This window comes from Oenanthe melanoleuca, chromosome 4, assembly GCF_029582105.1.
Source record: "Oenanthe melanoleuca isolate GR-GAL-2019-014 chromosome 4, OMel1.0, whole genome shotgun sequence".
NCBI classification, from domain to species: Eukaryota; Metazoa; Chordata; class Aves; order Passeriformes; family Muscicapidae; genus Oenanthe; species Oenanthe melanoleuca.
This window is the reverse complement of record NC_079337.1, coordinates 30,167,935-30,194,620: the sequence shown is the minus strand read 5'-3', so window position 1 is coordinate 30,194,620 and position 26,686 is coordinate 30,167,935. Positions and strand designations below refer to the sequence as shown.

The 26,686-nt window shown below is 38.3% G+C and overlaps 2 protein-coding genes across 6 annotated transcripts in view; one reads left to right on the top strand and one right to left on the bottom strand.

Annotated features, from left to right (window-relative positions):
* Window positions 1-864: 864 nt before the first annotated feature.
* Window positions 865-25,336, bottom strand: TMEM144 (transmembrane protein 144). Of its 5 annotated transcripts, XM_056490287.1 has the most exons (14): window positions 18,629-18,712; window positions 16,825-16,901; window positions 16,667-16,751; window positions 14,996-15,192; window positions 13,379-13,501; window positions 12,926-13,025; window positions 12,241-12,321; window positions 10,198-10,279; window positions 9,414-9,490; window positions 8,397-8,515; window positions 7,001-7,120; window positions 6,420-6,517; window positions 4,448-4,501; window positions 865-3,537 (listed from the first exon to the last, which is right to left on the bottom strand). In XM_056490287.1, exons 4-14 carry the CDS (start codon window positions 15,132-15,134, stop codon window positions 3,454-3,456), a joined length of 1,077 nt encoding a protein of 358 aa, XP_056346262.1. In that variant the 5' UTR covers window positions 15,135-15,192; window positions 16,667-16,751; window positions 16,825-16,901; window positions 18,629-18,712; the 3' UTR covers window positions 865-3,453. The 5 variants fall into 5 exon arrangements, with proteins under 5 accessions (XP_056346262.1, XP_056346266.1, XP_056346264.1 ...); XM_056490291.1 differs by lacking the exons at window positions 16,825-16,901; window positions 18,629-18,712 and adding an exon at window positions 24,626-25,336; XM_056490289.1 differs by lacking the exon at window positions 16,825-16,901 and having other exon boundaries at window positions 18,629-18,699.
* Window positions 22,057-26,686, top strand: part of GASK1B (golgi associated kinase 1B) — a 17,285-nt gene continuing 12,655 nt past the window's right edge. Inside the window, exons 1-2 of the mRNA XM_056490285.1 lie at window positions 22,057-22,787; window positions 23,375-24,658. Of these exons, the coding sequence (XP_056346260.1) occupies window positions 23,662-24,658 (997 nt within the window). The 5' untranslated portion in view covers window positions 22,057-22,787; window positions 23,375-23,661. The remainder of the gene's footprint in view (window positions 22,788-23,374; window positions 24,659-26,686) is intronic.

Genomic DNA, 26,686 nt, shown 5'->3' with positions numbered 1-26,686 from the left:
TTTTTCCAGGAACAAGGACTTTTATTAAGAATATGAAGGAATATAACTCTGGAAGCACAGTGAGGCTTAAAATATCCACTGATAAATAAACATAGGGAAAGGAATAAAGAGGTAAGAGAAATCTAAAAAAAGATGTCACTGAGTTCCCCAGTTCACAAGACTGCACAAAAATCTTAAGAAACTCCCAGCTTACCTGTATTTTAAAGGCTACTTTGCCTCTAAGTATTACCAGAGAAGAATTTTTAAAGCAAGCTCAAATATATTATTAAAAGTTGCTAAACAGGCATAGCATAAACAAATATTTGAAAGCTTAGTTTTCTCCAAGAGATGTGATTCTTCCATTTATACAAAAACATGTTGATATAAACAGAACCATGATAATTTATATTAGCTGTAGAATTCTCTCTTACTGAACTCAGTTACTGCCAGACTGTTTTGTACAAATAGCTCTATAAACATGCTGTTAATCCAGCACCCTCACATGAAAGAAGCAACAGTGCTATTTCTAACTGGAAACGTCAAGACCAAGAAAATCTCAGAAATGAGTGGAATATTTATACAAGATATTCCAAGTGAACATCACAAAAACTATTTTGGAATACCACATGGGATTTTTCACAGAAAAGTCCTGGAAGAGGTGGGTTTTTTTTTCTTGCAGTAAACAAGTAAAATCCAATAGGATAGCTTCTAAGAAACATTTTAATAAAGGTCATACTTGAGCTGTCACAAGCAAGAATTTTAATTAACATCCTAGCAGCCAGCAATTAAGTCTGCACATCTGATAGCTTTACAACATTGACTAGAGAAGAGCATCAGACTAAAAACATTTATTTATATGGCAATTGCTATGGACAGGAGCTCAGGTTTTTTTTTTAAATTTTTTATTTTTTAATTTTTAGTGTTTTTTTCAGAAAACCAGTGATCTTGTACAAAACCTAGGAAATGCAAAGGTGCTCCTGCCCTGCGAGATTTAACTGTTTCCTGTAATCAGATCCAGTAGATGGATGCTATGCCCATATTAAAAGTTCAGTGCATCCCTCAAGAGAGACAGCAGAGGCTACAAGACCATCTGTTCCAGGGAATGCATGGAGGATGGGGGGGAAGGGAAAGCAGAAAGGGTCTGTAGTGCTGCCACTCAAGATCATGGAAATAATGGCAGCCACAGAACCACATACTCTCTCATAGCTGAGCTGGGTCCACTTCTATTTGTGAAGAAAAGCCCTCTGGTTACTGATTTTTTCCTGTAGTAAATCTAATATCCCGAGCCTTTAAAATCATGGCTGTTAGAGATGATGAACATCAGAGATGATGAACAGAACATAAGATTTGTAATAACTCCCATACAGTTCAGCATGGAATACTGGAATATTGCATCCAAACTTCTTTTCTTTATCTTATAAAAAGTGACATTTCTTTAGCTAAAGTGATTCTTAAGATTGTGATCTTTAAGAAATTAAAAAGAACCAATGAAATGAATAAATGTCCCATTTAATTCAAGTTATTTAAAAAACACAGTGAATATATTACTTTCCCTTGTCTGACTCAATAAAATAATGGCTAGGTAAGTAACAGTCAAGCATCTTTCAAGGAGAAATTGTGCCTGACCCAGGTACTGGACAGAAAAAATTACCAGTTTTCTGTTCAATATCAGGTATTAGGGTATAAACACATCATGTACATTGATGTGAACAGTTCTATCAGATGTTATGTAAAAGCTCCAAGAACATGGTCTAAATAAAAGTACTGCAAGACACAGGAAAATTGTGCTCAAAGGTTTATCAACTGTTCCCTGAAAAGTAGAAAGAAGTATTAGATACCAAAATGTAAGTGAAGGCCAGTTTCATGCAGCATTTTCAGTAAGTATTTATAGCAATTATTATTTATATATTATTTGCAGCTACCTTACTGGAAGACAAGGTTAACATAGAGCCCAAAGTTAGAGAAACGCCTTAGATGAGAAAAAACTGCCAGATACCAAGTTATGACACCTAGGCAGGAATAAACAACACAAGATAGGAAAAAGATTGAGTAACAGTTATAACATCAAATCTGGTGCAGATTTGTCTGCAGAGCAGACAAAGAAAGGTGGAAGGGAGAAAGGAGAAATTCCGATTTCAATCTAAACATGTTAACAGTATCAAGCCATGATGGCAGAGAGCTGTGATGTGTAACTACAAACAGAGCTTGCAAATTGGATGGGGAAGAACATCCATAATCTTACTGCTATTGTTCTTGGTTTTTGAAAGACTGTAGCTTGACTGCCATGTTTTGGTATTCTACACAGACCTAGTCTACTTACTGAGAGAAGACTTCAGAGAAACCTCACTGCAACCCTCCAGAAGCTTAAGGTGGTGTATAAAAAGGAGGGAGAGGGACTTTTTATACAGGCTCACAGTGACAGGGCAAGTGGCAATGGTTTTACACCCAAAGAGGCTGAGTTTAGATTAGATGTTAGCATGAAATTCTTTACTCAGAAAGACTGGATGTGGTGGTGAAAGACTGGAATAGGCTGTCCAGAGAAGCTGCTGCTGCCTCATATCTGGAAGTGTTCAAGATCTGATGGGATGGGGCCCTCAGGAACGTGGCCTTGTGAATTGCATTCCTGTCCCTGGCAGAGGGATTGGACCTGGATGATCTTTAAGGTCCCTTCCAACCAAACCATTCTATCAATAGGAAAGATAAAGAGAAATTACAAGCAAGGGAAGAGTTACAAGCAAGGGAAGACTGCAGAAGCTGGAGTTGTCTAATGCAGTGAAGAAAAGACTAAGGGGAGTTTCAGATAACATGCTCTGCACATATTAGCTGCCACATTTATTTTAAGAAAATAAACAGTCCCTGTTAGTGGTGGTTATGAAAAACATTGTGAAACAAGCATAATTTATTTTCCAGCATCCATTTTACTCTATTTCCTTCACAAGTCTGAACTGACTGGAAGATAACATTTTAATGTAAACTAATGATTTTAAACAATAATGCTTCTAAATAAAAGAACAGCTTTATCTTCATGTGTATCAGTTTCATAAGAAATATTTCAAGACATATCTTTTATTTAAGTCAGTAAGAAAATGTTTTAATAAGCAAATCAGCTTGCATACACATACAGTATTACAGACTAAAATTAAAATCACTATCCACCATCATAGCAGTAAACTCCAATATATGATGACATAAAGTTTAGCACCTGAATGAAAAAAAACCTAATAATTAGTAATAATAAAATCATTTAGCTTTGATTAATAAAGTCCTTTGATTTTCTTACTATACCAAGAAAAACCAAAACAAGTAATTCCAGATTTTCTTTCATGCCAAATATTTTCATTCTCCACTTGGCTGAAGCAAGTTAGGGTAAATGTTGGACATACATTATGGAAGTCATTACGTATTGTGATCTACCAACACTGTAGTTCTACTTGTGTTAAACACTAGCACCATCTGCTGGTCCAGAAGGTCCTTTCAAACTTTAGAAAAAGCTGTAGAAAGTGATCCAGCCAAAATGATGCAAAACGAAACTGAGAGTAACACATAGTTTTTCAGTCCCTGTACAGGCAAAAGAAGAAAAAAAGGAAAATACCACCTTGTCATTATTGATACCAATTGAAATAAAAAGCAGAACAAAGTACTTAGTGTCATTTAAGCAGAGATTATATGAAAAGAATTAAAGGGTTAGAAAGTTACAAAGATTTGGATAATGAACATTATGATCTTCTACTGTGGTGCAACACTAATCTGCAGTGGGAGACATAGAACTTCTAGTTCTAGATCCAATGATGCCTGATGAAAAGTCACCAAAAATATTGGGAAAGATCATCTCCAATAGCAAGTTAGGTACCTATGGATCCTGGATAGATTGGCAAAAAGAATGTGGTATTACACTGCTAGCATTCAGTGCTTCAAATTCCACAAGAAAACTAACTCTTCTGCCCTATATGTTCAAATCCAGTATATTAACTTTTTGTAGACAATCGCTGCTGTATTAATTTAGGATCTTTATATTACACTGTAATTACAAAGGTCAATTAACTCACTGCATTTTTACATCCTTTGTTGAAGCTGACCCTAAAAATGTAATCTACTAGCTGATGTGTTATTGGGATAATAGCTCAATTCCCCTGCTCCACTGAAAGAACTGGCTCAAATGAAAACTATCTTCAGGCAGTGCCTTGCATCCTGTCTCCTGCCTGTGCTACAGTCTTCATTTACATCCACTGCTCTTCATACAGCTATGGAACTAAAATCTTCATTCCTGTAAAAATTGTTCAGTTTTTCAGGCTTCTTGAAAAACTTAAATAACTTAATAACACTTAATAAAAACTTAATAACACTTCCAGTTTCATAATGCAATACTGGCAAGGAGGAGCAATCTGAGATACAGCTGTATACCAAGTCTTGCTGTTTCTAGAGCTGGAGGCAAGCAAGAGATATTCAGTAAGAGAACTAATTACATTACCTTGATTTCCTTAAATACAAGGACTCCCCACATTGCAGCAACAAGGCCAGGACCCTAAAGAATAAGATTAATTTGTACATTATAGCATTCATTAAAATTTACTCCTTCTCATTACTGCTCTCAGAGTGGTTGAATTTTATCTGGGTAACTCATTTAGATATTTCCATTCAGTAAAAATGAAGCACTCATGACAAAAGCATAATGAAATGTTACTAAGTAAGATATAATAACATCTTCAAGAAGGGTCAAAGAGTCAAGAAACTGCTTTTTCTTTTGTTGCAGTAGGCACAACTTCTCTCAAAATAACACTGCAGAGTCTGATCCAGCTGTTACATGTTCTGTCAACAGACTCCAAATAACATGCCTCACTTTATTCCAAATTAGAGTCCACAATGTTTCCTAACATTTCCTTTATTAGCATGACTAACTATTGGACAAAGTTTTATTTTATCACTCAGTATGATATCAAGAGACTGAAACATCGATGTATTTCCTGTATAGGTGGCATCTGGACAAAACACAAAGCCAGCCAGGGAGACAGGTCAGGGAAACTCCTGATTTTCCATGGTGCTATTGTAGAGGTTTCCTGACTAACAGCAAACAGTGATACACAACAGCAATTTCCAGGCACTCCTGGCAATACAATTTTTCCCCTGAGTGAGCAATGATCTGAATTTTCACATCTGATAAGAAAATATCTGAATATGAAGCAAAAACTGGCTCTGTTAATGCTTCCCATTAAGTGTTTCTGAGAAACACTTGACTGATGTTTGGCCAGTGACCTCTCTTCATCCTCTATGCAGTTGATGGGACACAGATATAGACAGCAAGAAGTGTCTACTGCTGAATATATGTGTGGGCGCTGTTTCCTAGTGATACTGCCAACTATTATTTGAGGGGCCATTTCACTTTCTAGATAATGTGTGCTGTGAGAGGAATGCACTGTAAAAAATGGAATAAAGTATTAAAGAGACGTGATGAGTACCCCTCTAAAAATTTTCTCCAGGGTGAAATAAAGCAGCAGTTCTGAACCTATGGTCCTGACAGGGAGTTTCTCGTCAGTGCTGTCCTTACATTTTTCATTTTGTGATTTTACATCCTTGCCCTTTAGGCATACTGATAACTAAATTATTAAAGCTGCTTTCCATTAATCCTTCAGTTTCTAATTAGAATGATACCAAGTTTTGGGATTTTTTTTTTTTCCATTGCATACTGCAGGGTATACTTTGACTTACTGCATCTTGAGGCAAAGCTTAATCCCTATTAAAGTTTCTTTCGTTAGTTTGCTTCCAAAATACAGCTGTTAAACAAAACTTTGGTCTTAATATTTATTAACTCTCATTTGCATCACCAAGTAGTGCAGTGTCAAGAGAGGAAATGCAAAGTATACCCTTACCGAGTAATTGGAATTTATGCTTTAAAGGTACATTACAAATAGGAATAAAACAGAGAATGAACAGGCCAACCTATTTTCCACACATTTGCATAAGAACATTATTTTCAGTAGTACATAATCTGTTCTGTTTGTTCAAGAACTGTAAAAAGAAAAGAACGCCTGACTTAATCAAGCAAAATGACTACTAGGGGATAAAATTCGCGAATTCAAAAACATCCAGACCAAAATGTACTTCCCAGGATGAAAACATAAAATAATTATTCTTTTAATCACTTCAATTAAAAATTTAATATTGATGTAATTCTGTTTACAAAGCTCTGGCTTTTACATAATCTAAAAACTCACACTCTCAATTCTTCTAGTTTTTCCTATGCTAGACATTGAACAAGATGATGCATATCGCAGTCATTCCTGTTACTAAAAATCCAAAGACTAGTACAGACAAGCAGAGGAGGCACTGCATACTTTTGACTAAAAATGCTCTAGACCCATCATAATTTCAACTCAGTTCCAAAAACAGAGGGGTAAATTTTTTTTTTTAATTCTAGTTAGAGATTTTCTTTTTTATATACTTACTGCGGTAATTATTGGAAAGCTGACGACAGCACTGAGATAGTGATTGGCCAGGAACCAGCAGCAATTGGCTATTGCCCAAAGCACACCAGAAACAAACCCTAGAAAAATAAATCCCAATCAAAAACATGCATAGCAAGATATAGGCAGCAGTTTGTGGAAGTATTATACTTATAGAATAATACAGCAATCTTATATATGTATTTTAGTATGTTAACTACTTTAATAAGCTGGCTCTGGCAAACTAAACCAAAGCTCAAAGGATAAAAATCAGCTACTCCAACTGAAGTAGCAAATTAATTAAAGTTCATTATTTTCTGGGCAATGTGCTCTCCACTCTGGCAAACAATTTTTGAAAATCTGCAGTGTCACTTTGTTCTAGTTTCAGATTAGAACAAAAGTTATCACTGTCTCCTAACCTTAATTAATTAACCTAATAGAAGTGCTCTTTCAAAACAGACAAGAAGACAAATGAAGACACTTGAAAGGTGAACCACAATTCTAACACACAACTTGAACTAATCATTACAAAATGGTCCAAAGAAGTAGCTGAAATGAATTGCTAATTTAAAAAACAGTCATACCTGGCAATATGGCTTGGGGATAAACATAAGGTTTATTTTTCCTGACTGCACAGTACATCAAAAAATAGATGGTACTTGTAAGAAATATTCCACTGAAGTGTGCAAAAACATAATCTAAATCTGAAAAAGAAATTACAAAATATTAGTAAGAACACCAGTTATTAATTTGAAAAAGTATTTTCACCGATAACATTCATATAGACAGAAACGCATAAAGGTGCTTCTCCTAAGAATTCAAATTTAAACCTCATTGTGCTGAACACAGCTTCCAGTCTAACTGTGGATGCCTACAATCAATGACACCTATTAAACATGAACTAAATGTTGTGTTGACTTTATACAGGCTTCTAAGCATTTCTATAAACTGTTATTTTCAGAACTCTATTACATATTCCTGAATTAATTTAATAAAACCTTGAGAAAATCCTCCAGTGAGGCTACAAAACTGGGGTGGGAATTTTACATAACTGTAGATGGTCAAGAGAGGTAATTATGTTCCTGTATTTTTATATTCTTGTTTTGTACATTTAAGGGCAAGACAACTGCACAGACTATGCTAGCTAAATATAGCTCAGTTTTTTCCTTTTTTAATCTTGAAGGATGAATCAAAATTTTGATCACTATAATTATTAAATAATTATAATTATGAACTGCAACAAATCCCTCACGGATTTTGTATGTGCTAAGAGAGTATTTCCAATACGGTAAAGCAGAAGCATATAGCAAGGTTATCCTTGTCTCCTTGTAAATTCTCAACAGGAAAGGCAGCTATGGTAATGGCAACATCTGTTTTGCCTGGCTGGGGAATATATACAATGCAGCATTCAAGAGAAATTACATATGACAATGGCAACATTATGTGTTCTCAGCAGTACTTTGCTCTTAAGGTGCTGCAGGCATTACCTGATAGAGTATAACCCGAATCTTAAGGAAAATGTTTCTGGGGGAATGTTGTTTGAAAATGGCAGTTAGGCTTATGTTAAATGGTTTCAATATAAAAACAAGATGGTTTTAATTACCTATGTTGTTACGTATCTGCCCTCCTCATCAGTCATGATCAATCTTCTCTTCCATTACTGCTGTTGGCAATTGGCAAGCTCATGCCCTTGTTTAACTCATTCTCTACTCATACAAACTCTATTTTGAGAATGTAATATTTAATGTCTTCAGAAACATACCTGTGAATTAAGTATCATAGTCTTTGGGCTGTTTCTCAGTGTTTTTCATGGTGTAATTCAACTCTGAGAAAAAGGGAGCGCTAGGGCTTATTGTGACAACATCTAAAGTAGTGCAAAACTGATAAATTGTCATGGTGTATTTTCAGGCATATCAAGAATTTCAAGAATTTCACAGCAAAAGAACACAATGATGAAATGAAATAGAAGTGATCTATTACCAAACTGACTTGCTCCTATGTATAGAGTTTCATTTCTTCTTCCATGGTCTTTGATGTAAAGCACTGGTACAAAACTGGAACCATAGAATATTCCAGCTACTACGGCCAGGCTACAGCCTCTTTAAAAAAACAATAGGAGAAAATAGCCTTGCATGAATTAAAGAAGTAGACAAAACAAACTCAGTACTGCAGATAAAAATTGTGCATTGTATAAAAATTGCTAGCTATAAAATGAATATATTTTAGCACATTTTTATTTTCTAGTAGAGAAATGGTTCACCTACTTTGGTTTCCCTCTACTTTGTAGCCAAGCAAAACAGACAATTCCTGCTGCAAAAGGAAGCAATGTATACTAATGACATGGGAAACTAACTAACTAGGATTTCCTAAAAGCGGAGCTAGAGGACAACAAACAAAAATTAAATTTAACATGCTCCCAACCCTCACCTATGTTGTTGCAATCTATATATTCTTTATAACTTTCCAGTTTCATTGCCTCTTCATTCCCTTTCTCCATCTCCAGATTGCTGCGCTCTCGGCTCCCCACACCGGCTTCTTATTAGCTTGCTTCCACTTTGAAGCACTTTTACTGTCTCCTTACCATATTGCCAAGCCTTTTCCAGCTGTATTTGCTTGGAAAACACACCTGGAAGCATGTCACAGGCTTCTTCTATGTTGGAGTGCTAATCAATCAGGTGATAAAACCCAGCTCTGAAATTACTGAGTGGATATTGTTATTTACTTTGCCAAATGATATTTTTCACAGTAGTACCTAATACTTAATTGGTAAGGTTAGACACATTCAACAGTGCCAATGGAATAATCTAAACAGCTGTGCAACTATTCATATATAAAATTTGCACACTATGTATGTATGTATGTATGTAAAAACCCGTTATTTATTAGTGTGTGACTTTGCTAGAAAACCACAGGGCACAAATTTTGCTCTTACACTGTGTTTAATTACTTTCTCTGGCTACTTTCTATATACCAGCAGAAGAACTGCTAGCAACTTACACGAGTCTCCTTTTTGCTGGAGAAAGTTTGTTCACCCATGAGTCCTCAGTGGTATCTTCAGAATCATTAATAGATTGCTGAAAAACAAGAGTTTTCATGCAAATTTAGTTTAGTTTGATTTTTTAAAATGTGCAAGTTCTTAAAGTGTCTTCTGTGATTCAGTCTGGTAGACTGGAACCTCTAGTGAGCATTGAGCACAGCTAGAAAACTCTCAGGGCTCTCTGTACAGGTAGCCACTGAGCACTGACCTCTAACACTAAGGGTACAATGGCAAGAGGAGCCATGGTTCTCCAGCTCTCCCTGCATACTTTGTGCTCCCTAAGGAGTGACAGCCAATCTGGTATCCCTCACTGGCCTCCAGCCTGTGCCACAGCTGATGATAAGTCAGTAACTCTTGATAGTCTCTTGGCTCTGCAACATGGCAAAAACCTGGCCTTTCACCTAAGCACCCTCACAGCTTTACAGCTAGCATTTAATTGAAATTGCTTCCTCTTCTCATATAAGACGATAATACACTTTTATAAAATCTCCACCATAATGAAGAAGGTTTTTTTTAAGCTGTCTAAAGCTGACAAACAAGAAAGAACACTTGGGAATACCTCTTCTGTTGCTGATATTCAAAATGATATCCAAGGTCCACAGATTAAGATACAATCAGCACATATCTATGTTGTTTTCTGTAGTCTACCATAAATCCTAGCAAACCTGACTAACAAACACATTTTTTGTTTTAAAATGGATATATATTTTCACTGCTGTAAAATAACAACTGTAAAGTACTTACACTTTCTCTCAGTAAAGGTGTGCTTTCTAATGAAGCTGAAGAACTCTGGACTTCAGTTTTTATAAAAAGAAATATAACAGCACTCAGAAGAGAAAAATACACCAATAAATACCACGTCAGTTCATAAGGACATAACATTCAGTGTCCAGAGACAGAAGTTTTATTTTGAGGCATATTCCTTTGTGTTCATTATTACCCTAGAGTCACTGCAGTCTATTTAAAAATGTAGTTGCTTTGAAGTAATAATTTACTATGATTATATAAATATATGAAAGGTAAAAATGTAATAATTATAAGTTATTAATTTAACTTAGCTAACAGATGACTTAAGTAAATAAATCAGTTTTTGTATCACTTTACAGATCTTTCTTCTTACGTAATGTGATTGAAACATCTTCTTTTAACCGTGTGTAGTTACAACCACATTAACAACAGATGCTTTAGCTAACAGTGCCCTTTTGTACCAAACCACACAAACAGAACACATGCTTGAAAATTCTACATGAAACTGTTTAAACCTGCACAGAATGGCCTTTATACTCTTAGAAAAATGTTAATTTTCAGTCTTCCATCACATGTGAGAGATGGAATACTGCTGCTACAGGGCCTTGTGAGCATGAAGAAGGAAAAGGGATATTGCTCAGTGCTGCTCAGTGCATTAAGTGAATAAAAAGGAGAAGAAAGGGTAATATTACTACTCTTAACTCCACCACTAGGAGATCAGGTAAATACATGCAATCAGAACTGGAAGGATCTGTTTTTTACTTTTATGAAAAACATTTTAATGATCTAGGAATTTCTTCTCCTAGCTGTAAACGGAACATTTCTATTTGAAGTAGGATTAATCTCTTACTGATGGAGTAAACATAGGTATTAAAAGATGTCAGTTTCCTCCAGAGGAAGCATACAGATTCCACACAGGAGGCTAAAATGAAAAGCCTGTATCTGAGCTCCACAGAGCAACATACACAGCCTTTGTGCAGTTTGCCAGGAAAACATGTTTGCTCACAATCTCTCTCCCTGTTGGTCACTCCTCCATGATACCTCAGAAACAGGAAGCAGGTGGTGAGCTGCATGAATTCATAAGGCAGGAATAGCAGTACTGCAACTATTTTCTCACTACCTCCCAAAATCATTTGCCACATGTAACGGGACACAAAGCTGCAGACTCTTAGAAAAGAAGAAAAGTGGAAGCAAAAATCATTAATCTAAGGCAGAAGCCCTCTCCTACCAATCAGAAATGGCTCATCTCCATGTTCTAAATATCTTCCTTTTCTGAAAGGCATTATGTTCATATTCTGTCAGCATGCTTAAGAGTAAGCCCTCAGGATTTAGGGCCATCATTCCAGCCACCCAGCTGGAAAGCAAGAACACTGCTACATAAAACAAGAAAGATCCTCTTTCCTCTGTGTTTGGACCAAAATGTATGCATTTATAAAAAGAGCAAACATGCAAAAAAGAAAGAATAAAGTCCTCCCAAGGATCCGGAAGGAAGACACTGAGCAGGATTTGGAAATGTGGCTTAAGTGGCTTACAGGACACAGCTCTTACAGACGGGAAAACATGCAAAGCCTCTGGCCTTTCATGGACCCCCAAAGTACCAGGGAAGACGTTCTGTGGTATATGCTATTGTTAGGAGCTTAAGATTTGTATCCCTGACTGAGTGAAAGAAGATCAGAAATCTGAGGTTTTCTCAACAAGATTCTTTTAGTCAGTCTGTCCTCTAACAAGGATTTGGGGAAAGTGAACCATGAGAATAACTTAGCTATGGGAGGCAATCCATGCATCTCTGCTTTGACTTGAACATGCTTACCAGCATAAAAATGTGTTTCTGTGTTTATGGATAACCATTTCACCCCTGTACTGGATAACATGTCTGTTTATACAGGAACACTGACCAGCTAGGTCTGGACAGCTCATCAATTAAATTGATTTGCCAAAAATCCTTCAATATATTTGCTCTCTTGTTAAATCATCCTGCTGGTTAGTTATTAAACATATATTTTTACATAAGACATATTCATTATAAGAATCAATTTCTACCTTATAAGTGAAAGTCCAGCCCCAATATAATTTAAGATTGGTCTTGATACCTCTTCCGGGTCAATTCCAAACCAACCAAACCTGGAATATTTAACCAGTTTCACTTAGATGCACTGACTTTATATAAAGAGTTAACCTAGCCTTTCAAGTTTTGACTCATGTAAATAATTCTGCTTAAGTATATATTTTCAGTATTAGATCAGTCCTCCAGTTGGTTTGCAAAAAGTTATTTCTACTTTACAAAAACAACCTTTAATTTAACATGCATTTTTTGAAATATGTTTATTTAAAAACTGAAGTTAAATTATTTTATCAGACCAGATTGTAGAAGAAAAAAATACACATACTAATTTTACATTAAGAAATATGTTATTTATCGACTCTATAACATCACTGGGCATTTTCTTTCTATTAAAATAAAGGAAATACAAAAAGCTAAAATAGATAACTTGAGTACTTTCCACTGAGGAGGAAAAGTTTTAATACATAGGATAAATACTCTTCAGTGGTAGACTTGGCAATGTTATGTTAATGGCTGGAGTTGATGATCTTAAAGGTTTTTTCCAATCTGACTGACTCTCTGATTCTACAGGTGAGTTTTCACTGCAGGTATTAATGAAGATTTGGCAGCATTAATTATATTATTGACTTAAGATTAATGACTTAAGATTTAAAACATACCTACCTTGAACTTGCCCATCCCGTCAGCAAATTAAAAGAAGCCCATATCAAAAGACCAAGAGCTAAGCCAATAGTTTTAACAATAGGGACAACTGTAACATTGCCTGAAATACAGAAACCAAAACTGAAATCAGTTAAAAAATAGAATGTGATCTTGTATTTGTTTGCTTTTGGTTCTATGCCTGGTTGGAAGGCAAAGTAATTTAGGAAGTTACAAGGTAGTGAGAAACAGTGTTTTTAAAAAATAAATACACTGAACACAGACTTTTCTGCTATATAATTTTAAACATTATTTTTTGTGTGAATTTGCCTCTTATAGAAAAAGCATAATAAAAGAATATTTACTATAAGGGTACAGTTTCATTAAGAGTGAGGCTTTGAAGAACGGAATAACTACAAAATAACTACTATCTTATATATGGAAAAGTTTCAAGAATTGGAATCTCTTTATTCTCACCTGTAGCCCACAAAAAACCTCCAACCATAGCCAGAGGCCAAAACCGGGGGCAATTCTGGATCAAATTGACCACCAACGAAACTATCCATATGGAGGCACAGAGAATCCACTGGAAGAACATGCCTGTGGAAAAATCAAATGCACATATTAGGGTATTTGTAGAATACTGCATGTGTTCCACAGCGTCGCCCCTGCCCTGCCTGAGTGGCTCCAAGATGGAAGAGGGCTTGGTCATATGATTTCACATTTTTATAGACTTCAGTCCATTTACATACAGGAGTCAACCATCCAATTAATAGTCTCAAATTGTAAGGTGTCCTCCTCCTCTTCTCCTGGCTGGCCTGTCCTCTTCTCACGTTGTTTATACTTTGGGCCTGGAGTCTGAAAAAACTGTCCTTGAGTCCATAGCTGGTATCGGACTATTTAGCCTTCATCACCCTAAAGCACAACGGAAAGCATACCCAAGCAGAACAGAAAACTCGGATCTTAAGGCATCACATGTGTGTATCTCTTAACAGAATATGTTTATCTTTGATACAGTAGTAGAGAAAAAAAATCAAAAAGGTGGCCACTACCTTTATGACTGTCAGGGAACCTTGTTACAATTTATTCAAGGGATGTATTTTTAGGGTAGGCTATAATTTGGTTAACCTTTTCCTTAATCATGCATTCTTCCAACAGAGCTGCAAAAGACATTTTGCTGGCCAAAGTTTGCACCAGCCCTGATTCTTAAACACATGAAAATATTGAGTGACAAAGATAATATCCAGTTGCTGCAAACTTCTCCCACCACTCCAGTAGCTGCTAACACAGACTGCACAGGATGAAATTTTTTCAAAGCTCAAGATTTTCCAGTAATCCCAGACACTGAGGATGGTCAGTGACAGCTCGCTTCTACCTCCGTAGATTCTTGATGGGTCAATTAGGCAGATCAGTTAACTTTAAGCTAGCTGTGCTTAGACTTCCCCTTGACAGCCCAAGCTTGTCTCGTTAGGGTTATATTTGGCACGAAGAGCAGAGGCTATATCCAGCCTGCAATGCAGGTACTCTATATAAATCAGGCAGATTTATTAACCTACAGATCTGGTAATTGTTCAAAAATCTGGTAATGGTTCATATAAATGTGAAAATTTAACATAAACCTAGTAAAGTGACAATATTTCAAGCAGAAAACAGGAATGATTGTTTTCTTACCAAGTCATCAACTAAAAATTACTAAAATTTCAGGCTTAGTTTTCATGTTAGGTGCAAAACTGAAAGGCAATGCTTTAAAGTCCAGCCAATCTTACCTTATTTATAAACAATACTGTATGCATCTGAGAATCCCCACAAAGGTCGAGCAAAGAACACTTCACTTCCCATTGTGAAATTCTCATGAAATGTACATCATCACGACTTGTAAAAGTGCAAAGTGCACAACTTATAAAAAGGCTCTTCTAAAGATATGTCACATCCTGAAGCAGTTGTATTGCTTTATACCCTAACAACAGCAGATAAAAGTAAGCTCTCTGGATTAAGGCTGTGATGATGGCCTTGACACTCTAGTAATTTGATGGTAAAATATTATTCCTTTTAGTAAAAATAGCAAACCAAACAAAATAATATAATTAACTTTACCATCACCAGTATCAAACTTCTTGACAGGCACGAAGTTTGTCCCAAATAGAAGGACGGCTACTGTGGAAGAGGTAAAGCCAATAGCTAGATCTGTTCCATTGCTGATGTTAGCAGCACTGTAAGCTTTTCCGATATTCATCTTTGTACTGAAGGTGCTTCTTTTTGTGGAGTTGTTTTGCTGCAGGTCCTGACAGAATCTGGAATCAAAGAGTGGAATTAAGTATGTGGAATATTAAATAATACCAACCTAGTTTAGAAATGTGAAACTTAAAGGACTCTACTTAGGAATCTCTCAGAGCTGAAGTGAACTGAAAGAGGTTTATGTAGAACAAGTTCATGTAGAGCCCCATGAAAACCTGCCATAAAACATGAGTAAATGACTTAAAAACAGGTAAGTATATTACATGTTTCATCTGAAGACACAAAAAGTGAATGTAGAGGTGCACTCAAAGGTTATGAGGACTTGAACCTGTAAGAGCTTTGGGAAGCACTGATGCTTTAGTGAGATGCTATCAGAATATTCCTTACTCCTGTAGCCAAAGCAGAAGAGGAGGTCATACCTGGGTGTGTCAAAATATGGGGTTAGACAGATTTGGCAGAAGCAGTTATAGCAGACCCATTATCAATAAGTCAGGAACAGGTGCAGAGATTCTATAGGTGCCACAATGAGATCAGTATGGAATCATAAGGCAACCACAGGCATTGCTCTAGCTGATACTAAACATTAATAAAGGTTCATTTTACTGTGGGGAGCAAAGGGAGAAGCTGCCTCTAAAATTTCTGTGTTCATTCCACATACACATAATAAGAAAGGAAAGATTGTTTTAATTTGAGAATACCTCTTTTTTTAATGTGGGAAAGTCATCTTGAGGTTACACTCAACAGATGCACTACACATATACTTTTGATATCGAGCATAACTTTGACAGAAAAGGTGTCTCTGAGGATAATTAAAACAACCTGAATTTCATGTACATAATCTTAATACAACACTTAAAAGACTACATATAAGAAACGTATTTGGAAATTTAACTTCAAATGGCAACAGGATACTTGGTATGCTGTTATAGCAATATACATTAAATCCTCTGGTCAAAGGAATGCTATTTACACTGAATCAAAAACCATCCCAATGCAGTTTGTCTTTCCCCATCGTAGGTGGACTAGCTATTGCCTGGAGAAAAAAAGCTGAAATAGGATGGTGGAAGTTTTGCCCAGTCTTGCAAAAGGTGTTGTGACTATACTCTCTGCACAAGAACTGAGCTGCTGAACATTCTTTCATCTTATTTTACCTAGTCTTATCTTCTCCACAGTGCTTAGGACACTGAAAACCATATCTGCTGAGGTTATGCTTTCATCCACAATTTCAACAGGGCCATCAGTGATTGCTGAAATTATGTACATTAGCACATGAAAAGTTTGATTCCACAACTAATATAGCAATTTAATCTCTAGAATTCTTGTCCTTGAAAGATGTCAATATATTTTAAACTTGAGTACTTAAGAGAAATAGTGATGACATTTAAAAGACACATCATTAAAATGGCACAGCTGTTTCCATTAGTATTATCTTTTTCTCCCCCACTCTTCATCTTTATTTCCTACTTAGAGAATAAGCTTGTCCAAGAACTTTTCACTGTATTTAAGACTCTTCTACAAAGTATGTCTTACTCAGGACCTGCAGATGCTGGACAGTGCAAATAACAATGCTACGGCTTCTTCCAAAACTTGACTTCACAGGGGACACCTTGACACGCTATGAACAGTAAATAAACAGATTAATACACATAAAGGCTGACATCAATTTTCTTCATTCCTTCAAACTTGACTCACTGAGTGAATACATTTAATTCATCTAGTGGACAAGTAAGGCACAAGAGTGGGTTTTGCCCAGAAGACCTTCATGCTGTTAAGGATGTAGAAATAAAACTGATTACACTTCAGCTCTGTGAATGCAGGAATCATGACTTTTGCCTTCAAATTTAAAAGGCTGTTAGTATCTTACCTGAATAATGACTTATTTATTTAAAGTGGTTTATTAGTCTTTTTAGTTTTGCACAGAGAAGTGTTACTTCAAAAATATTTCAGTTTTGTAGCTACTAATAGAACTGTGCTGCAGGGCAATATATTTTTCTGCTTGCTTCCTATCTTCCAAAAATCACTATATTGTGCACAATGAACTTTTGCACAACTGGAGAACCAGAATTGCCACCCCCAAACACAGAAACACAACTTCCACTTAGCTAAGCGTGCTTCATGCACACTGCTTAGAACTCTGTAACTATCCAAAACTTGAGACTCTTTGTTCCAAATGTGGCTAAATTTCGCACCTAACTTTCAACTGCATTACAAATTCTTTGAGGGAAAGCTTAATCAGGCAAGGCCTGAAGTAACTTGCTCTTGATGGCAGCACTGCTTTAAGCAGGAAATTGAACCAATGACCTCAAAAGATCCCTTCCAAGCTAAATAACTCTAATATTGTATGACCAAATGTCAAGAGCAAATAATTGTCACACTGCATTAGGATGACTGTATTTTTTCTACATGCTTTCCACATCAGAGAGCTTCTCCGAGTTCACTAAAAGCCTCTTCTCTTCAATCCTATGCTGCTGCTAAATGGACTTGCACACGTGCCTCCAAAGACTTAAGAGGCAACAAATGCCAAATGCTGAAGCTGCTACCCTTTTAAAGCATAGTGGGTCTTTCTGAAACTCAAGCAAAGGCAACTGCAATTGATACTGTTATTGAAGGCTTTTTTTCCACTAAGATGTCCTTACTGAAAGGCACTTCAGGATTCTCAGCAGCAGAAATAAAAAAATAAAATTTGCTATTGGATGTTGGAATTTTTTTGGTGCACATTGCTTTTTCCTCCTAAGTTAACTGGATCACCCCACTGGAGTGTTGTGCTCTGCCTCTCCACACTTGCCTCAGAAATATGACACCCACAAATCATGATGCTCACTTACTGCAACAGCAACACATCGCTGTGATCTCTGCAGACAGTGACAAAGTCAAGAAGCCCTGTCTTTGAGAACTTTCACCTCAATGGTGATCCAAATTGTTAAGATTCCAAGGAACCTCTTTGCTAATTGAGTGGGTATTTTTAAATGTTGCATGTCACATTCACTGTTTATTCGCACATGTCTCCTACTATCCATCTACAAAAGAGTGGATACTTTCACCCTTAGCTTAGGACACTCCTATGGATTCCGAGGTGGCTGAGATCAAAGTCCCCAAGAGACACTATAACCCCTGACTGGACCCTTGCTCCAGAAACGTATCTCTGCTTTCCTGAGATTATCCCTTTCAAAAGACGTTCTTCGAGCACTCTTTTCAATAAGTGCTATCATGGAACAAGGAAAAGGCTCAGCTGGGAGCTCCACCCGGGCCGCTGCGGCTTCACTGACGCCACCGCGCCGGGAGTGCGGCGGGGCAGGCCCGGCCCGCGGGCGGCACACGGCACACGGCCCGGCCCTCAGCGCGGCTGCCGGGCACCGAATCCCGAGGGGACACCCGAGACCCCGCTCCAGCCGGACGCCTTCCTTCCCCCAGCGCCCTGTGCCCGGCTCAGCGCCGCGGCAAGTTTCAGGGCGCTCTGCTGCGGGGCGGAAGCCGGCCGGGATGGGCCCATACCGACAATTCCCGGTGCCGTCCCTCCGTGCGGCCACAGCCCCGCCGCCCGAATCCGCGCCGCCCCAGCGCCGCTCGCCGCCCGCGCCTGCGCTTCCCGGGCCTCGGCCCGCCTCCATCCGCCCGCTGCCGTCCGCTGCTGCCAGCTAGCCCCTCCTTCCCCGTCCGGGAGCGGGGCGGAGGCGACTGGGGGCGGTGGGGGTGGTTTGCGACTGCTTTTGTCTCGCCGCCATGGCGGAGGGGATGTTCCGGGGCGCCGGCTTCCCGCCTGGCGGGGGAGAATCAGTAAGAGAAAAATTAATGCACTCGTGTCGTAATAAAAGCGCCTTTGGTCCTCCCGGCCGTAAGCTTGCGGATGAGACAGTGCCCTCCCTAGTGGAAGTGCAGCTGTGGCCTCAACAGGCCGGTGCTGTGACCGTGAGTGAAGAATCAGAGAATCAATTAGGTTGGAACGACTTTTGGAGATCATCGAGCCCAGCCTGAGAGCCAAGACCACCATGTTAGCTAAGCCTGAGTGCCACAACTTGTCTTCAACACCTCCAGGGAACGGTGACTCCACCACCTCACTAGCCAGATATTGCAATGTTTTCTGTGAAACCTAAACTTCCCCAAGCTGAGCTTGAGCTTGAGGCTGTGTCCACTCATCCTGTTGCTGGCTGCCTGGGAGAAGGGACCAATCCCTGCCTGGCTACAACATCCTTTCATGTGTTTGTAGAGAGCGGTAAGGTCTCCCCTGAGCCTCCTCTTTTCCAGGCTAAACACCCTCAGCTGCTCCTCACAGGACTTGGGTTCCAGAGGAGGCACCCAGGTTCTGGCAGCATTTGCTCAGGAACATGTACACGGTTCCAAGATGGGGACAGCATGGCCTCCTTGCAGCTGCTCTGGCTCCTGAGGTCTCCCTGGCTGCTGGAGGCTCTCACAGAGGCTGCAGGCACCTGCAGAGGGGAGCAGGCATCTCGGGGAAGGCAGGGACATTTCGAGACCATGCAATAGCTGCTGGCCCCGTGGTGTGCAGCAAGGCAAGGAAACCACCGAGCCTCATCAGGGCTTCCAGATTTTTATTTTTCTTAAGCACAAAAATTACCAACTGTTGGTCTGGAAGGCCCTGTGTTGTTTGGCAATCAAAATCAAGTAGGAAAAAAATCTTTCACACGATATCAAGAAGAGATCTTTGCAGATTTCCCTGTAAGGATTTAATCCGGACCAGTTAAAGCACAGACTATTAGTCAGCATGTTTAGTCACGAAGCAAACATTTCTCTCTGTACTCTTGAAGTACAGTGTCCAGATGGCAGCCCAAATTGATCTCCTTACAAACACAGCACGAGCCTTCTAAAGTAATGCTTCATGTTTTGCAAATCAAATCTGCATTATCCATAATAAGGGCTTACTTTGTTTCTCTGGAGAATAAGTTGTCAGTCATATGGATTTAGTAAAGCTAGGAATGCACCATTTATCAATCATTTTAACATAAATGTCTATGCATGTGTCATTTAGAGATGAATAGCAGAACATCTCTATGGAAACAGTATGGTATAGTGCATCCAAGAGAAATAATTTTCCATATCATAATCACAAAGGTAGCCCAAAGGAAAAATAATTCCAAAGGCAGTGCAAGTGTATGTGTTGTGTTATTTTATTCAGAAAAAAGTGGTAGGAAAAATGTTAACCTTTTACACTGAGGTGTCTGCACATAGAAAGCAAGAGCACACACATTAAGGAGCATAGTTTGTAACCACATCCTTTCAGATGCCCAGGGATAAAGCGAGGTCAAGATGCAGGGCCTTGTGACTAGTGGGCATTGGCACACTCCACCTGTCTCTGCAAATTGGCCAGAGACTCTTGCTAGCAGCAGTGCAGGCCAGCAGCTGCTTCAGATTCTGCAGCTTGTCCAGCACCAGCAGGAAACCTTTTCAAATGCAGGTATAGGTGGAGGTGAATTTCAAAGTTAAACAAAAAACAAAACAAAAAAGGAGAAAAAAAAATATTAAAATCCCCTTGAAAATAGCTAATTCAGCTATTCATTCACATTTAAAAACTGTACATAAGTCTGTGAAGGACTGGAAAATACTTCTTTAATTCCCCTCTTCTGTTCATTGCTATTTTCCTGAATTGGGTTTTATATTTGTGTATTCCTAACCTTAGGAAGGTACAATACTGACTATGAAATATGTGTATATGAAGAAATTACATGAAAAGCTGAATTTAATGGATGTAGATGCAATATTTCAGTTATAGTTTAGAGCAAGAAACAGATACAAAATATGACAGATATTACAGGCTAGCTGTAGGTAGCAAAGTGAATTAATGTAGGCCAGAATTTGGTCAGACAACAACTGCTGTTCTGAAAGTTTGTCTTAAATATTTTATGACCACAGAGGAAGTATTGTTTCAGCTTAGTAGTGCTGTTTAGTACTTTGCTGCAGCTTTGGGTTAGAATGATTCCAGAAAGAAGAATAGTACCCACCTGAACAAAACCAATTTTCTTTGTTTCTTGTGAAACATGGTAAATTTTCTTTTTTCCCCAGACAACTCCATAGTTGTTTCAGCCTTCCTTATTTTATGGTATGGTATCTGCTAGGGCACTGGAGATGTACACCAGTCACTTGATATATTGCCTTTTAAAAATCCAAAATTAGAGGCAAACGTGTTAAACTAACAAGATACTGTATTCTATTTAGTTGATTTTCTGCCACCATGCATTCCAAAGAACATACCAGTACATGAGTTCTCTCCTCTGAATATGAGAAATAAAGGCTATTACCACATTTAGAAAGCCTCAAAAACCCCCAGCAGTCCACACTGTACATCAGTGTGTATACCACATTATGATTTCAAGGCTATAAATGAAATGAGAAGTGAAGAACGACTCTTTATATCCTTTTACAATTTCTTCCAGATAATCTTTAAAGAGTAGCGGTAGAAAGATTACATAGATTACAGAGAATTTCAGGGAAGTGTTATAACAGAGGAGAGCTGTTAGTAACTGGAATGTACAGTGCTTTGGTGCTGCTTGGGTCTAATAGACAAGTGCTGTGTACATGCAGGAACTGGGTATTTGAAAACAACTGTTGCAGTGTGATGCATTTCCAACTCAAGCAACTTGTCTAGAGCTTTTTGAATACATTCTCTTTGGGATACGTCCCATCAGTCTAATTTGAACTAAAAAAAGAGAGAAGAACTGAAGTGGATGAAGACATTTCTTACAATCCAAATTCCTCCAAAAACTCAGATTTGGAAAAAACAGATGATAGGAAGACTCTTTTACTGATAATGGGCACAGATACTGAAATTTTAACTTCATAATACATATTTAGACAAAAAGCAAGGATAAGTGATGACTTGTGGAAAAAAAATACACTCACAAAGTTTATAAATTCATATTGGACCAATATGAAATATAAACTAGCTTAACTGTCTATTCTCCTTCAGTATTAGCTATGGAGAAGAGAGTATCTCCATTCTTTGAATTACAGTGAACATATAAATTTTATTATTTTATACTTAGACTAGGAAAGGAGTCAGATGTCAGAGGTTTGCCCTTAACTTCTGTCTGCCCCAGCTTTTCCAGCTGTACAGGGACTATGCTATGCCTCACTCCAGAAAGTGCAAATAGGAGACACCCTTGAGCTGTTTAGTAGCAGATTAATAGCATTCTTTAGTTGGCTATCTGTTTTTTCACTTCTCATCACAACAATATATGATTCCCAAAAGTTCTAAAATCCAAGGAGTGGGTGGTATTTCAAACTCAAAAACCCCCCAAAAAACTAAATGCAGGAAAGGGATTTTCTTCAGTACATTTGCATGCGGTACACTAGAGGGCCCTCAGGAGTTAGAAATAGATGGAATGCACTTTTGAAAGGCACATACTTCACAGGACTTTTCATTACAGAATTTAAAATAGAAGTTGCTGTCGTTTTGTGTGTGGGGTTGTTTGGTTTGGGTTTTTTTTATAACCTGAAGTTCATTTAAGTTTATAGCAGTTCATATGCAAGCACCTCTCAGTAAAGTTAGCTTCTCAACAGTTCTTAGCTTGCAATGAAATACCTAAATGTGAACCATACTTAAAAGTGAAATAGAAATGTTCTAGATGCCAGGTTTTACTCAGTTACTTTTATTAACCTAAGAAGTTTGCCAGAACAAAGGATGTGTCAAGCTGAATAGGTAAGAAATTTTATTTTATAGCAATATATATACAATGTGTACTTATTCTTTGTTTCTTGGAAAGGATATATAAGCCATTGTAATTTTATTAAAAAAAAACTATAGCTAGATTCTTTTTATGGCTTCACAAGACTGAAGAGAATTAACCATCTTTCAATTTTAATGTGTTTATGAATTATGAGAACTCTGTTCATAGTCAACTAGGGAAATTTGGCATTGCTAATATATTTTTATAGTTGTGAATATGTGCATATTTACCTACCAGTCACTGGTTTGTATTTGGATCATTTACAGCATTTCCATAACATGAGGTTTAGTGAAGACTTTGTCTCATAAGAAAAATATAATGATCTGGGTTTGACAAGCATTTCTTCTAATGCTGGAATACATCCATCCAGCTGAGATTGAAAATTGAGCCTGTATTTAATACAGGTTTTGGTGTTTGATTTATACTGTAATGACAAAGTAAAAGATTTATCCTGACATGCATACACTCTCACATAGAGCTTTCTTTTCTCTGAAAAATACAGAGCCACAGATGCTATTTGTGAGTAATGAAAGGAAATGCTACTATTTTCTTTTTGCAGTTTGCAAAGAAGATACATAGATCTTTTAGACTACAAGTCAGTAAACTTTGCTTACGCAGCTGGCTCCATTCATTCTCTGAAGCCAATCACTTCCCCTGTGGTGGCTGATAAGAATTTAATAGTTTGAGAAGGTGGAGTGTCAGCATCCTTAGTGCTGACCACTTTCCCAGGCATATCAGTAGCCTCTGTCCATCACCCATGCTGGAAACTTCTTGGAAAAGGAGAAATAGAAATTGGGGAAGGGAAATCATGCATCATCATCCTGGCTGGAATGTACAGAAGACTTTATGCTGTTTTCATCATGTGGATTCACTAGAGAAATGACCCCTTTTGATCAGCCAAGTAAATTCAAAAACTTGTTTGTTTGCTGCCTGTGGCCCTCACGGGCGCTGAGGCTCTGGTCTTGCAGGCGCCCAAGGACAAGAAGGAATCTGCTCGTGGGCACTGCCTGTGTGATCTACCTGGGATTCCTTGTCAGCCAAGTGGGTCATGTTTTACCGCAGCACAAAGGAGGACATCAAAAGATCAGTTCCAGGAGTCTCCAAGATGCAGCTCAAACTCCTTTTCTGGGCATCCCACTGGATGGCACCCTGTCACCACCCAATTTGCAGGAACCCCAGCTTGGTAACAATGGGATCTTGCTGCCACCCAATGTAGTTTATATCACCCTGCGGTCCAAGCGCAGCAAGCCTGCCAACATCAGAGGCACAGTGAAGCCAAAGCGCAGGAAGAAAAATGCAATCCCTTTGTCCTATGGGCAGCACTTTCCAAAAGCCACTTCTATGGGCTGGGAAGAGGCCTTTGCCCAGCAGCCAGGGCGGGCCACACATGCTACAGGCACAATGGGAGCAGCGATCGCTCTGGAGACAAGAAAGTACCAACTGGATGAACGCAGGCATAAAGCAATGGGTGTCAGGGAGAGAGGTCACCAGAGACCTGGGAAGATTTCTGGAGCTGTAAAGGCACAGCTCCAACCTGTGGAAAGCAATATCAGGATTTACAGCGAGAGCCCTCCCTCATGGATGAGCAAAGATGACATCCTAAACATGCGCATGCTGGCAGACTCTCCCATAGAGAGCATTCAACAAGTATCTTCACACAAAGCAGTCCTGGTAGTATTTGCAGGAGGTCCCAGCACTACGGGAACTGCTTGTAATCAAGGACACTGTGGAATTGTCAAAAGACCTCTCGACATGAGTGAGGTGTTTGCCTTTCATTTGGACAGGATCTTGGGGCTAAACAGGAGCTTACCTTCTGTAAGCAGGAGATCAGAGTTCTTCCAAGGTAACACATTCTTGTGGTTTTCAGCTTGCAGGTGGCGTGCAGAGGTTTTCTTCCTGCTTAGCTTTAGCCATGGGGCAGCAGCAGCCGCCCCCTTTAACTCCTGTGAGCCCGAGAACTAACCCCGTTGTTACAGGGAAATAAAGCCAGTGTCTGTGTGCAACTACTGCAGTGCAGTTATCCTGTCCAAAGCATGAATACCCCAAAGTTTGCATCAGATATCATAGAGGTACTGAGGGCAGTAAGTTTCCTCACGTGAGTCTGGAACAAGAAAAAAGAGAAAGAACAGTCTGTAGATTGCATGACACTGTACAGACTACCTGAAGTGAAACTGGTGAAGGAGATTGCAGAAGCTCTGTGATTCAATAGTTATTTCTGATTTTTTTAAAATAAACTTTACATCTTTCAGAATCGACTTTACTAAAATACTGTTGGTACTTGTCACAAGAATTCATCTCTCAGGTAGTAGGAATGGGGTCAGATAATCTACTCAGATAGGTAGGGAACCTGCCTGCAGAGCTTGAATCTTCGTTCATGGCCCTTGGGAACTGAAAAATTTTTAAAAAGTGCTTCCCTTTCCTCTGGTAATTAAAACCCAAGCAAACTACAGTTCAGTGAATTCTGCTGTACATTTTGAGGTTCACTACACACATCTATATATTATCCAAAGAAATACACATAGTAAATATCTCAATATGCCTGTTACATGATTTGTATAGAGTTTCCAATTAAAAATTTGTTTTTTAATCTTTAGTGAAATTAAAGGTAGCATTCAGACATGTAATGTGAGTTAGAAGTCTACTTTAAAATTGCTAACTTCTTAAATATGTCTTCAGCATAAGTCCTATTTTTGTACAGTTGCAAATCCAAAAGGACTATGTTGCATTTAGTGAATCATTGCAAAAGTAGCTAGCTATGTTTTTGCTATTCGTTTCCTTGCTTTGGAATCAGCTTATACCAAATATTTTTGTATCAGTCTGCATTTCTTAAAAAGAAAAGTAATGCTAGAATGATTTTCTAAAGTCTGACATCAGGAAGACAACCTCATGATCTCCAGTGTCTTCCTGCTTTGTAAACCTTCCCTTTGGCAGCCTGCAAAACAATGGGAAGGAATCTCTAGGAACAACAGTTTGGAGGCTTCTGAATATTATTCATACTTGCAGAGCATGGAAGATACATTATGCCTATTTTATTTTTAGGAACAAGATCTATTGCTATAGAGCTGTCATAAAGCATTAAGGTAGTTCGGTTGGGGGAACTCTGCACAGTGTGGCTGCAGAGATGACAGACTGCAAACCTTGGAAAACTGCTATTAGGCTAATTGTGCATTGTGCTGCTCACTGTCTGTCACCTTACAGTATGTTTTGGACTGTCTGGGACAGAGTGTCTCATTCTGCCCTCTAATTTTCTTTTCCTTATAACTGGCTAAGTTCCCATTGTAAGAGGAGTGTTGCTAGGTGATGGGAAGAGAAATAGCACTATTTTGGTCTCACTTCATTTTTTCCAGCTAAGGGCTGAACAGAGCATTTGGAACAGTGACTGCACCTTGTCTTTCATTATTTCTTTAGCCTGGAAATATGCTGGAACTTAGATGCCTAATAACTAATTGAGCTTTTTACTATTTACATGCTTGTGTCTGGCATAATGTGAAAATACTGCGTTAGGAAAATAAGCAAAAATATAATTTTTAAAAACAACATGAACAATTAGCTCATTTAAATGACCTATGTATGTTTAAGGTAAGATAGGTAGGCTCTGTAAAGTTTTTTACAGCGTGGCTTGTGGGAATCAGTTATTCACAAGGGAAAGCAAGTATTGCAGGATTAGAGACTGTGCATGTGTGTATGAATGTACACTATTTCTGGGATGACATATCTCTCTCCCCGACACATCCCCTTAGCTTGCCTCAGTTGTGATGTGATCCAACAAGACGTGTTTGATCTAGCATTAAAATCTTAAAAAATGGGCTTTTCAAAACTGTCATTCATTTTGTCAAAAGCAGTTTCAAAGAACTGCTTAGTAAATCCCTGT